This window comes from Salvelinus namaycush, chromosome 7 (assembly GCF_016432855.1).
Source record: "Salvelinus namaycush isolate Seneca chromosome 7, SaNama_1.0, whole genome shotgun sequence".
In the NCBI taxonomy this organism is placed as follows: Eukaryota; Metazoa; Chordata; class Actinopteri; order Salmoniformes; family Salmonidae; genus Salvelinus; species Salvelinus namaycush.
Genome location: NC_052313.1, coordinates 38,654,478 through 38,669,133, shown reverse-complemented (window position 1 = coordinate 38,669,133; position 14,656 = coordinate 38,654,478). Strand labels below are relative to the sequence as shown.

The following is a 14,656-nucleotide window of genomic DNA, read 5'->3' as shown; positions in this document are numbered from 1 at the left end:
AAACTAGTTTTCATTGGGAAGGCAGAAAAAGCGTTCATCAAAAGCAATCACTTCTGCATGTGAAAACTCAGAATCCTACTCATTATGCTACGTGCTTAACCTACACTACATGACCAAAAGTATGTGGACACCTGCTCGTTGAAGATCTCATTCCAAAATCATGGGCATTAATATGAAGCTGGTCCCCCCTTTGCTGCTATAACAGCCTCCACTATTTTGGGATTTCCACTAGATGTTGGAACATTGCTGCAGGGACTTTGCTGCAGTTCCATTTAGCCACAAGAGCATTAGTGAGGTCGGGCACTTAGGGATTCATTGGAAAGCTGACTGCGGTTCAGGCCTAAAGTGTTTGATGGTATTGAGGTCAGGGTTCTGTGCAAGCCAGTCAAGTTCTTCCACACCGATCTTGACGAACAATTTCTGTATGGACCTAGCTTTGTGCACGGGGGCATTGTCATGCTAAAACAGGAAAGGGCCTTCCCCAAACTGTTGCCACAAAGTTGGAAGCACAGAATCATCTAGAATGTCGTATGCTGTAGTGTTAAGATTTCCCTTCACTGGATCTAAGGGGCCTAGCCCAAACCAGGAAAAACAGCCACAGACCATTTTTCCTCCACCAAACTTTAGTTGGCACAAGCATTCGGGCAGGTAGCATTCTCCTGGCATCCGCCAAACCCAGATTTGTCCGTCGGACTGCCAGATGGTGAAGCGTGATTCATCACTCCAGAGAACGTGTTTTTACGGCTCCCCAGTCCAATGGCGGCGAGTTTTACCACTCCAGTTGGCATTGCGCATGGTGATATTAGGCTTGTGCGGCTGCTCGGCAAAGGAGCTCCCGACGAACAGTTCTTGTGCTGACGTTGCTTCCAGAGGAAGTTTGGAATTCGGTAGTGGGTGCTGCAACAGAGCAGAGAATTTTTATGCACTACAGCGGCCCCGTTCTGGGAGCTTGTGTGGCCTACCACATCGCGGTAGTTGATCGGGGCAACTCTAGCAGGGCAGAAATGTTATGAACTGACTTGTTAGAAAAGTGGCATCCTATGACGGTGCCATGTTAAGTCATTGAGCTCTTCAGTAAGGCCAATCTACTGCCAATCTTTGTCTATGGGGATTACATGGCTGTGTGCTCGATTTTATGCAATGGGTGTGGCTGAAATAGCAGAATCCACTAATTTGAAGGGGTGTGCACATCACTTTTGTTTTGAGCCGACTTCGCCTTGGGCCAAAACGAAGCACCTGGCTCACGCCCGCCTGGGAGGCAATCAACGCTAACCAGGTTTACCTGAGGAATTAATCGAATCCCCTCATAGAATAACATAACCTCAACTGAGCAACATTTCCAGGGCTCATTCGCAATTATCCCGGTTTGTCTTCTGCCCTCACCTCCTTAAAATGCATTTGTCGGAGCTTGGCTCCATTGCGCATTGAGGAGATGAGAAGAATCGAGGCAAGACTACTTGAGAAATCAAGGGCATGCCTTAACGTAATAACTGATTGGCTAGGTGAACAAGTGTTTCACCACACATCTTTCACCTTTCCAGTCATTTGTAATTGGTGATTACGTCAAGGGATGCTGAATGTGGCCCAGGTCTGCGTCCTTTCTCCTGAAGTGTACACTTCACTCTCCTTTATAAATTTGAAATGATTAGCGTAAGAGGGTGGAAAATCCTAACCAATGCCTACACCAAGGAGTGCAGATAAAGTATAGCGGAGCTAGAGAAAGGTAATTTGTTAATTCAATGTTTTCAGTTGTAACAAGGGAATGTTGTGTGCAACCTAAATACGAACATTAAATTATTCAGTAAATTTTTTAATTTTTTTATGTTGGAACACTTGGTATGTTTGTACACCTGTCCCATAACCTAATGAAATGTTCTGAGAACATTCACAGAACCAATTTTGGTTTGCAGGGAAGACTGTCATAAGCCTTTCGTTACATTTCAATATAACTTTATTGCATGTTAAGTCTGACGAAGAAGTCTTACTGGTTTGCCGATAAACTACAAAAGAAAGTTGTTCAACAGTGCAAGTTTAATGCAAGGGCAGGCAGAAATAGCAGTTTGGGCATTGTCGCTAAGTATATGCAGAGAACAACCTTGACTCACTTCATGATAATCATACTACAACGACTGGCCCAGCTGGCATAGCAAACAATATAGATTGACATGTCATGCAATGTCTCGAGGATATACCGAAAATCATAGTTCAAGTACTACTCTAACATTCTTACATAATAGTACCAATGGAATGTGTGCAAAGGGAATGAGTTATTTCGACATTGTAGCAATGGCACAAGGAATGTATCTGGAATAAACCAGTTTGTGGCTACCAGAGATGAGGGAGGGTCTTTGAAGAATTCCATTATAGCCTCGTTGTTTTGACCAAATATCTATTATAAACAATAAGAGGTTGATTTTTGGGAGACATTGCTTACACTAAGGCAATCAATTTACTACACAGGTCAGTAGAGCCACTGCTTTTAAGTAGGGACCAATGTATTATGAGGTAAGGGGGTAAGGTATTTTGGGGATGGGGGCCAGGGTGTGGTGGTACTGTGGTGAGGTTTAGCCCTGTGCGTTTGGGTTCCAGACGATGCGTCCGTCATCCCCCAGGTTCACGCCACCCCCGGCCACCAGCTCCAGGGCGGCAGGGAAGGCCCGGTGCTCCGCCTCCCGGATGCGATCTGATAGGCTCTCCTCAGTATCATTCATCAACACAGGCACTGCCTCCTGAGCAATGATGGCCCCGGCATCAACCTCTTCCTATGGTTGAGAAGGAAGTGAAATATTTAAGTCCTGTCCATAGACAACATTTTTGAAGTAGTCAACTGGGTGAGACTTCCTATGTGTTAAAGGAAGGATCACATAATTCCATCCATCATGAGATCAGCCAATGAATTATACTTGTGATAAAACATTCCATAACTGTAGGTGGCAGTAAATCACAAACATTGGCTTTATACCTATTTAAACAACACACTCCGGGTATGCACCCTTTCAGTAGTAGAAGAACTCCACTTCAAAATGAAGATGACCTCAATGGCAGTGCTCAGACACCATAATGGGACAGATACAAAAGATGCGTCATCCAAGTCTACGGTCCTGTCCCAGAACAGCCCCTAGCCTCTAACCCTAGGCACTTATGTATCTGAAAGGACCGGATAGGTGTAGGCAATATGGCTAGAATTCCACCTAATGTATCAGAGAAATCCGAGCTTGTGCTTAACCCTAGGGGTGAGGGGTTTCTAGATAAAGCCTTTTCGATCTCAAGATATGGATAACAAACTAAATGTGCATCCATTCTTCTAATGGAAAAATGTTCAACCATGTTCTGCAGTGGACCAGGAAACACAGGATAAGTTTGGCTTTAAGATCTGATCCGAGCTAATTTTTATAACATCTGGTTATGGTTAGTATTGGTAAGCGGAGGCAGGATCTGTTCCAAGTACAGTACTTACAACCACAAAGTGGACGGTGCAGCCGGTGACCCGTGCCCCCGCCTGCAGAGCCTGCTTCTGGGCATTCACCCCCTTGAAGGAGGGCAGCAGGGATGGATGGATGGATGTTAAGCAGTTTTCCTACAACACACAAAATATATTATTCACACACACACACACACATCTTTAATAGAATGAAAGCATACCCAAACACACTCCAGTCCAGCTTGATCAAAAAAAAGGAAAATCAGGTGCTCTGAGGGATTTAAAAAAGCATTCCTTAAACCATGTAACTTCAAGGGAGAGCAAGTGAATTTAAGGAATGCTTTTTTGGAACAAATCACTGTTTCTGTGATACAGTGTCATCACAGATAAAACACACAAACCTACTATTGATGCACACACAAAGCTGGGTGATCCTACCTTTCCATTTTCTGACGAAGGACCCTGTGAGGATCCTCATGAAGCCAGCGAGACACACCACCTCCACGTCAAATTCCTCCAGCACGCGGTCAATGGTGCCGTCAAACTCTGCCCGGCTACCATACAGCTTAAGGTCAACCACCCGTGTCTGAATGCCGGCTAGAGAGGCTCTTTTGAGGCCCAAGACCCCCGGCCGGTTGGAGATTACCACCACGATTTCTGCTGAGCTGGACGTTCTCTTTGCCTGCTCCATCAGTGCCTGCAGGTTGGTGCCTGACACACACACACACACACTTAAGGCAGTGAACACTGGTATACAGATTAAAAACTTAACTGCAATTAGCTATGGGGCACTAGTATCCACTTAACTGCAATTCTACACATGTAGGCTCTACTTAGACAACTTTCACAGTAACGACCATCTGTTGAAATTTGGGTGAACTATCCCTTTAACAATGGACTACAGCAGGGGTCTCCAACAGGTCAATCGCGAGCCACCAGTAGCTCGCAGCCCACCTAGGAGTAGCTCGCCAAACAATTCTTAAAGTAGATGCAATTTTCACATGTTCCACCGCAAACGGGCAAACAACTCAGACACCGCAAGCTCACAGCTACTATCTAATGAACGCAACATTGACATTATCCCACCCCTGGTTTGCCACTATTGGCTTAAAAAGCCAAACACAGCATATGTAAATTATTTGCTAGTCGGTCTGTGTGGATTTGTGCGTTTTTTTTAAATCGCTCCATGTGTAGCCAGTTTACGTAAAACCGTCTTGTGGGTTGACAAATACTTTCCCCAAAAGCTTTAATTAACTGCAAAGTAGGCTTACCTGGCAGAAGTATATCATGAGTAAATATCTTATTTGCAAACTGTCATGACATGAGCAGCACAGAACCGTCGCTAAACTGGCACATTCCTCACTTGCTATAAATGTACAATAAAAAGAGGCCAGATGAGCAATTTAAAAAAGGGGAAATATGTTTTTTTATTTAAGCATCGACATGGACTCAGAATCTCGAATTGCGTTGTTCTCCATGAACAATTGTAATTTTAAGAGTGATTAATAAAGTGAAAAAATTGGGGGGGGGGATCTGGGATTTTATAGGGCCCCCCTTAGTTGTTTATTAACCGGTATATTGACAGAAAACATTGCATTACTTTCTCTTGTACACCAAGGACCCAGGGAAGTGTTGCAGGAGGGAGGGGGAGAGATAGTGCCCATTTAACCCCCCCCCCCCCCAAAAAGTTACTTGGGACAGATTTAAAAAAGTAGCTCTCATGCTATAAAAAGGTTGGAGACCCTTTGGTAAGCAAGCCAGTGTAGATTTGGCCTTGTGTTATATGTTATTGTTCTGCTGCAAGGTGAATTTATCTTACACTGAATGGATTTTGCCTGTGCTTAAATCCATTCCGTTTCTTTTTATCCTGAAAAACTCCTCTCCCTTAACGATTACAAGCATACCCATAACATGATGCAGCCACCAATATGCTTGAAAATACGGGAGAGTGGTACTCAGTGTGTTGTATTGATTGTCCAAACATAGCAACTTGTATTCAGGAGAAAAAGTAATATTTCTTTGCCACACTTTTTTCAGTATTACTTTAGTGCCTTTGGAATATTTTTATTCTGTACATGCTTCCTTATTTGCACTTTGTAGTTACTCCACAATACTAACCTAATTGACAATGTTGATCCATCCTCAGTTCTCCCATCACTGCCATTAAATTCTAACTGTTTTTAAGTCAACATTGGCCTCTTGCTGAAATCCCTGAGCAATTTTCTTCCTCTCCGTCAACTGAGTTAGGAAGGACGCCAGTATCTTTATAGTGAATTGGCGTATTGATACACAATCCAAAGTGAAATTAATAACATCACCATGCTCAAAGGGATATTCAATGTCTGCTTTTTTTTTTGCATCTACCAATAGATACCATTCTTTGCGAGGCACTGGAAAACCTCACTGGTCTGTGTGGTTAAAATGGTGTTTGAAATTCACTGCTCGACTGAGGGACCTTACAGATAATTGTATGTATAGTGCATTTCGGGAAAGTATTCAGAGACCTTAACTTTTCCCAAATTGTTACATTATAGCCTTATTCTTAAATGGATGAAATAATTTCTTCCCCTTCAATCTACACACAATACCTCAATGACAAAGCAAAAAACAGGTTTAGAAATTTCAGCAAAATTACTACAAATACACAGAAATTCCAGAGAAGGGCTTTGGTCAGGGAGGTGACCAAGAACCCAATGGTCTCTGACAGAGCTCCAGAGTTCCTCTGTGGAGATGGCAGAACCTGCTAGAAAGATAACCATCTCTGCAGCACTCCACCAATCGGGCCTTTAAGGTAGTGCCCAGATGGAAGCCACTCCTCAGTAAAAGGCACATGCCAAAATGCACCAAAAGGAATCTCAAACCATGAGAAACAAGATTCTCTGGCCTGATGAAACCGAGATTGAACTCGACAATCGTCACATCTGGAGGAAACCTGGCACCATCCCTACGGTGAAGCATGGTGGTGGCAGAATCATGCTCTGGGAATGTTTTTCAGCGGCAGGGACTGGGAGCCCAGTCAGGATCGAGGCAAAGAGGAACAGCGCAAAGTACAGGGTTTATCAAGGATCTCTGACTCCAGAGCGCTCAGCACCTCAGGCTGGGGTGAAGGTTCACCCTGCAACAGGACAACGACACTAAGCACACAGCCAAGACAATGCAGGAGTGGCTTCGGGACAAGTCTCTAAATGTCCTTGTGGCCCAGCCAGAGCCCAGACATGAACCCGATCGAACATCTCTGGAGAAACCTGAAAATAGCTGTGCAGCAATGCTCCCCATCCAATCTGACTTAGCTTGTGAGGATCTGCAGAGAAGAATGTCCCCAAATACAGGTGTGCCAAGCTTGTAATGTCATACCCAAGAAGACTCGAGGCTGTAATGAGTAAAGGGTCTGAATACTTATGCAAATGTAATTTCAGTGTTTTGATTCGCAAGCATATCTAAAAACTAGTTTTTGCTTTGTCATTATGGGGTAGTGTGTGTAGATTGAGGGGGGAAAACGATTTAATCCATGTTAGAATAAGTCAAGGGGTCTGAATACTTTGAATGCACTGGGTTATTGAGAAGTTGTTCATTTTAAAAAGTCATGTCAAACACTATTGTTTATTCAGGCTTGCCATTAGAAAAGGGGTTGATCACTTGACTCGAGACATTACATTTCAGCTTTTAATTTATTAATTTGAGATGGATATATCTATCTCAAAATACACTGACATTAGGTATTATTGTGTGTAGCCAATGACAAAATATAAATTGAATCAATTTTAAATTCAGGCGGTAACAAAATGTGGAAAATGTCAAGGAGCGTGAATACTTTCTGAAGCCACTGTACTTGAGCATAGCTATAGCCATCAGTCTTGTGTTTTTATGGTCATCACTCACTGCGAAGTTTGTCAAGATCACAAGCAGGGTTGCCATTAGACTACTTTGTGAAAATGTATTGGACACGGGTTGCGGGTTTTTGGCCTACTTCCAAACTGTCCCGCGGTCACCATGGTATTTCCTGTAAAAAAAGATACAGTACCAAGCAAAGGTTGACACACCTACTCATTCCAGGGTTTTTCTTTATTTACTGTTTTCTACATCGTAGAATAATATTGAAGACATCAAAACAATGAAATAACACATATGGAATCATGTAGTAACCAAAAAAGTGTTAAACAAATGAAAATATATTTTATATTTGAGATTCTTCAAATAGCCACCCTTTGCCTTGACAGCTTTGCATTCTCTCAACCAGCTTGAGGTAGTCACCTGGAATACATTTAAATTAACAGGTGTGCCTTGTTAAGTTATTTTGTGGAATTTCTTTCCTTCTTAATGTGTTTGAGCCAATCAGTTGTGTTGTGACAAGGTAAGGGTGGTATACAGAAGATAGGCCTATTTGATAAAAGACCAAGTCCATATTACGGCAAGCACAGCTCAAATAAGCAAAGAGAAATGATAGTCCATCATTACAATAAGATGGCTTCTAATGAGGACCGCCACAGGAAAGGAAGACCCAGAGTTAACAATACTTCAGAGGTTAAGTTCATTAGAGTTAACTGCACACCAAATAAATGTTTGAGTTCAAGTAACAGACATCAACAGTTAAGGAGATTGCATGGAAAATCAGGCCATCATGGTTGAATTGCAAAGAAAACACTACTAAAGGACACCAATAAGAAGACACTTGTTTGGGCCAAGAAACACGAGCAATGGATATTAGACCGGTGGAACTCTATCCTTTGGACTGATGAGTACACATTTGAGATTTGAGATTTGTCACAAAGACACAGCCGTGTCTTTGTGACACAATAGGTGAACGGATGATCACTGCATGTGTGGTTCCCACTGTGAAGCATGGAGGAGGAGGAAGTGATGGTGCTTTGCTGGTGACACAGTCTGTGATTTATTTATAATTCAAAGCATATTTAACCAGCATGGCTACCACAGCATTCTGCAGCGATACACCATCCCATCTGGTTTGCGCTTTGTGGGACTATCATTTGTTTTTCAACAGGACAATGACCCAACACACCTCCAGGCGGTGTACGGGTTTATTAGACCAAGAAGGAGAGTGATGGAGCATATGTCGGAACTCCAAGACGGTTGGAAAAGCATTCCAGGTGAAGCTGGTTGAGAGAATGCCAAGAGTGTGCAAAGTTGTCAAGGCAAAGGGTGGCTACTTTGAAGAATCTCAAAATATATTTTCATTTGTTTACTATAGTTTTGATGTCTTCACTATTATTCTACAATGTAGAACATAGTAAAAATGAAAAACCCTTGAATTAGTAGGTGTGTCTAAACGTTTGACTGGTGCTGTATCTATCAGGCAGTGAGCAGGCTATTACTGAGTGAGTGAGTGATGGGGAGGGCCGGTGGTTGTGCGCCTGTGTGTAGAGCAACACATGCGCATGTCATGACAACTTTTTACCAGTTGTAAGTAGGCTATTTATACTGAACAAAAATATTAAAACGCATAATGTAAAGTGTTGGTCCCATTTTTCATGAGCTGAAGTAAAAAATATCCTAGAAATGTTCCATATGCACAAAAAGCACATCTCTCAAATGTGTTTACATCCAAGTTTGTGGGCATTTCTCTTCTGCCAAGATAATCCATCCACCTGACAGGTGTGGCATATCAAGAAGATGATTAACTTCTACTTGGTCACAATCCCGGATCCGGGAACACCCCGATCAGTAAAAAAGCTGACTAGCATAGCCTAGCATAGCGTCACAAGTAAATACTAGCATCTAAATATCATTAAATCACAAGTCCAAGACACCAGATGAAAGATACACATCTTGTGAATCCAGCCATCATTTCTGATTTTTAAAATGTTTTACAGGGAAGACACAATATGTATTTCTATTAGCTAACCACGATAGCAAAAGACAACTTTTTTTGTCCACCATTTTTTTCCTGCATAGGTAGCTATCACAATTTCGACCAAATAAAGATATAAATAGTCACTAACCAAGAAACAACTTCATCAGATGACAGTCTGATAGCATATGTTTTGTTAGAAAAATGTGCATATTTCAGGTATAAATCATAGTTTTACATTGCAGCCACCATCACAACTCTCACCAAAGCAACTAGAATAACTACAGAGACCAAAGTGAATTACCTAAATACTCATCATAAAACATTTATGAAAAATACACAGCGTACAGCAAATGAAAGACAAAGATCTTGTGAATCCAGCCAATGTTTCAGATTTTTTAAGTGTTTTACAGCGAAAACACAATATAGCATTATATTAGCTTACTACAATAGCCAACCACACAACAGCATTGATTCAAGCCAACAATAGCGATAACGAATAAACCAGCAAAAGATAAATTTTTTCACTAACCTTCTCAAACTTCTTCATATGACAGTCCTATAACATCATATTACACAATACATATAGAGTTTGTTCGAAAATGTGCATATTTAGCAGCACAAATCGTGGTTATACAATGAGAATAGTAGCCAAGCTGCCAACAATATGTCGGGAGAAATCTTGGGAGAGGCACCTAATCTAATCAGTAACTAATCATAAACTTGACTAAAAAATACAGGTTGGACAGCAAATGAAAGATACATTAGTTCTTAATGCAACCGCTGTGTTAGAATTTTTAAAATTAACGTTACTACGACATACAGCGTGCGTTAAAGCGAGACCGCACCAAAATTAATGGCGGAACAGTAGTTTTACATTTTTCAACAGAACAACGAATTAACATCATAAATACTTCTTACTTTTTGATGAGCTCCCATCAGAATCTTGGGCAAGTTGTTCTTTGTCCAGAGGAATCGTTGCTCGGTTGTAGATTGTCGCCTTCAACTTTGGAATTAGCAGTAAACATTAGCCATGTGGCGAAGACGTGTCCAACTCACCATAACGCAGCACAAATAAAATACCGAAAATCGCAATATACTGATATAAACTGATAGAACTCAGTTTAAAATAACAACATTATGATGTCTTTAACACCTATATCGAATAAAATCAGAGCCGGATATATCTAAGGCCTTTAACGGGAGCTTTCTAGAACGCCATCCTGAGGTCTGTCTTGCGTCATGGCGAATGAAGGAAAGACTGGACCCCACGTTCCCAGTCCATTTATATGGCCTCAGATCTGCCTAGCAACTCCATTCCAATTCTCACTATTTGCTGACATCTAGGGGAAGGCGTATGCAGTGCATCTCAACCAATAGAAGACATGCAAATTAATAAACTGACCTCAGAACAGCCTGGCTGATTTCAGATTTCTCACTTCCTCACAGGAAAATTGCTCCAACTCGAGTTCTGTTTTACTCACAGATATAATTCAAACGGTTTTAGAAACTAGAGAGTGTTTTCTATCCAATAGTAATAATAATATGCATATTGTACGAGCAAGAATTGAGTACGAGGCAGTTTAATTTGGGAACGAAATTTTTACAAAGTGAAAACAGCACCCCCTATTGAGAAAAGGTTAAACAGCACGATCATTACACAGGTGCACCTTGTGCTAGGGACAATAAAAAGGTCACTACAAAAAAAAATTGCAGTTGTCACAAAACAATGCAACAGATGTCTCAAGTTGAGAGCACGTGCATTTGGCATGCTGACTGCAGGAATGTCCAACGGAGCTTTTGCCAGAGAATGTAATGTTCTATTCTCTAACATAAGCCGCCTCTGTCGTTTTAGAAAATTTGGCAATAGATCCAACCAGCCTCACAACTGCAGACCACGTGTATGGCGTCGTGTGGGCAAGCGGTTTGTTGATGTCAACATTGTGAATAGAGTTCCCCATGGTGGTGGTGAGGTATGGGCAGGTATAAGCTATGGACAATGAATACAATTACTTTTATCAATGGCAATTTGAATGGACAGAGATACAGTGATGAGATTCTGAGGCCCATTGTCGTGCCATTCCTCCGCCACCATCACCTCATGTTTCAGCATGATAATGCACAGCCCCATGTTCAAGGAAATGTACACAATTCCTGGAAGCTGAAAATGTCCCAGGTTTTTCCATGGCCTGCATACTCACCAGAAATGTTGCGTTTATATTTTTGTGCAGTATAATGACGGCACCATTGACAGAAAATAGTCCAACATTCATTTTTTGAAGTTTTTCAAGTGTTTCTTGCACAGATATTGAGATCGTCTGTCCAACTTCCCCACTCACTCTCATGTTGGATTTATCTATAGTTATACACATGCGCAAAAGGGATTTATTTACAATTATAAACTGGGTGGTTTGAGCCCTGAATGCTGATTGGTTGAAAGCTGTGGCATAGACTGTGTACAACAGGTATGACAAAAAAACAGACCTTAGTCGTGATATATTGATCATATACCACACCTCCTTAGGCCTTATTGCTTAATCATAGCAGTCAAAACAAGTAAAATCGACATCCATTGATAGAAAATGATCTGGCGAGTTTAATAAGGGTGAATTATATTTTCTATTGTGATATTCTTAAGCTCACAATAATTATTTTGATGGAAAACCACATTTAGTTTTTTAGCCGGTTGTCTCGTTACAAATTACACCGCTATTCCTTCTTAATTTGCTCGATAACGTTATGGAAAAAAGGTTTACTGGATAAATGTGACAACTGTTCTTGCTGCGGAAACTATTGTGGGCGGGTTGAGAGGTCATTGGGGCTAGAAATGTTTGCTTAACTTCTTTGGGGTAACCCCTCTTCTCAATTTCCACCTAAAGACATACCCTAATCTAACTGCCTGTAGCTCAGGCCCAGAAGCAAGGATATGCATATTCTTGGTATCATTTGAAAGGAAACTCTGAATTTTGTGGAAATGTGAATTGAATGTAGGAGAATATAACACAATAGATCTGGTAGAAGAACATACACATACATTTTCTGTTTTTTATTGTTGCTGCATCAACTTTCAAATGACCAGCCAAACATATAGATATAATGCTGTGGATGCTTTGAATGAAGAACATAAGATGGCAACAATAGCTGAGCAAAGTTTTAGACAGATACCTTCAAAAATGAGCGAGCTACATGACTTTGAGCATGAAGTCACCCAGGTGTCCCACACAAATGTACTCAAATGTACCCAAGTGGCCGAATTGGTACAGTGATACATTTTGAAGGAAAGAACTATATACCAAATAGATAAATGCTATTCTATGATTTAAACGTGTTTTTTTCCCCCTCAAGTGATTTATTAACTCTTATCTTTTGCAAGTGAATATTCAAAATATACTTTGGCCTTTTATACAAATACACCATGACAGCGCAATACACAAGGGGTGGAACAGTGGCAAAGGTACCCACAGGACAAAGAATAATATTAGTCTGAGGAGAGATTAAATAGCATTAATACAACAAAAATAATTCTAAACACACCTTTAGTTTACAAAGTTAAACAGATGTATTTTTTCTTCATAATAAGCAGGAGTAATATTCTTAGATCAGAATGACAGCAGACTGTACTTCTATCCATGTCACTAAAGACTAACAGAAACAAAAGACAAATTTAACTAGAATGGCTTATCTTTTCTCCCCAACCCCAATCATCCATCTACATTCAAAATGACCACACAGGAGCTTGGGAAATATTGTACGGTGTAAATGTTTCAGTTGGTACAGTGGTACAGTGGAATTGGTACAGTGATACATTTTGAAGGAAAGAACTATATACCAAATAGATAAATGCTATTCTAACGTATAACCATTACATATTGCCGTTTACCTCTCAAAGCTAGATTTCAAGATGATCAGTGGTCATTGGGCCAAAATACAGTCAATCAACGATAGACCAGTCCTACCATTGGTGCGCAATGAGGTCATTGATTGGTGTCTTCAAATCGGTTTGTTTAGGTCAATACGTCCCGGGAATGTATGGTTGTGTTAGTAACAACCAGAGGATTGCAATGAAACCAACCATGACTGGATAAACGTTTGTTTAGTGTGTGTAATTACCACGAACGCTTCGTCCACAGTTGAATGAGAGGGAAATCACGACGAAACCGATTTACAAACGTTTCGTGTTAGGCTATAAAAATTGATTTTATCAAACAAAACGAACATTCACTGTGTAGTTAGGACACTTGGCATTGCCACCAGAGGAAGATCTTCAAATGGTAAGCGATTTATTTTATTGTTATTTCTGACTTTCGTGACGCTAATGCTTGGTTGGAAAATGCTAGTAATACTTGTGTGTGTGGGGCGCCGTCCTCAGAAAATCGCATGTTTGCTTTTGCAGTAAACCTTTTTGAAATTGACACAGCGGCTGGATTAATAAGACGTTCATCTTTTAAATGATGTAAGATATATGTATTTACAAGAATGTTTAATACAACGAATGGTGTATTTAAAATGTTAGCTCTCTGCAGTTTCACCGGATGTTTCACCCTGGTGGGACGTTAGCGTCTCACCTACCCTAGAGAAGTTAACCTGGCAACCCTGGTGCCTACATCAGTTTTATAGCCAATTCTGTTACAGGGATTTGTTGAGCGCATGCGCACGCATTACTTGAACATGACGTTTGCTTGTAAAAAGAAAATTGTATACACATCTGTTGACCCTTATCAGGGTTTTCAATTTGAGATATAGTGACACACACCATACACAACACTAACCTGTGCCTGAGATGAGGACGCCCACCCTGGTCCTCTTGCGGGGGACGGTGCTGCTGTTATCCCCTTGAGACGCTCCGTTCTGCATGGGCCCCTGGTCTACTACGCAGGGAGAGGGGCCTAAACGCAGGCTGTGCTTCAGGTTCCTGATCACCACCGGCTCGGCCCCTTCCCACAAACAAAACTCAGTAAAATGACAAAGATGAATACCACCAATCGCTGAGAGAGTCTTATCTGTGTGTGCATGCGCGCGCGTTTGAACCCATCAATACAAAAAATTACATTTAATGTGAACATCTGAAGAGCATTTCCTCATTAACCAGATTAACTATGTTGTATAGAATCAGTTTCCTTATCGGTATGTGAGTATACAGAATCCATAATTCCTGTAGCATTGTTATAAGAGTTTCACTACCCATGCTTTAGCTTGTCTCTCACCAGGCTGCTTGTGGGCCAACGAGCCCACGATCCACGCATCCTCGTGGGCTTGGAGCTGCCTCAGAACCCTCTGGGCATCCGGAAAGGCCACCACCAGCACAGCCCCAAGGCCACAGTTGAAGGTGCGCCCCATCTCCTCCTCGCACAAGCCCCCCTCCTCCTGGAGCCACGAGAACACAGGGGGGGATGATCCAACGGGATGCGTCTGGGTGGGACATACAGTGC

At 41.5% G+C, this 14,656-nt stretch overlaps 1 protein-coding gene across 1 annotated transcript in view; it reads right to left on the bottom strand.

The window, feature by feature from the left end:
* Nucleotides 1–1,980: 1,980 nt before the first annotated feature.
* Nucleotides 1,981–14,656, bottom strand: part of LOC120051214 (trifunctional purine biosynthetic protein adenosine-3-like) — a 39,363-nt gene continuing 26,687 nt past the window's right edge. The window contains 6 exon segments of the mRNA XM_038997948.1: nucleotides 1,981–2,762; nucleotides 3,458–3,577; nucleotides 3,840–4,132; nucleotides 13,997–14,161; nucleotides 14,432–14,615; nucleotides 14,617–14,636. Coding sequence (XP_038853876.1) covers nucleotides 2,565–2,762; nucleotides 3,458–3,577; nucleotides 3,840–4,132; nucleotides 13,997–14,161; nucleotides 14,432–14,615; nucleotides 14,617–14,636 — 980 coding nt within the window. The 3' untranslated portion in view covers nucleotides 1,981–2,564.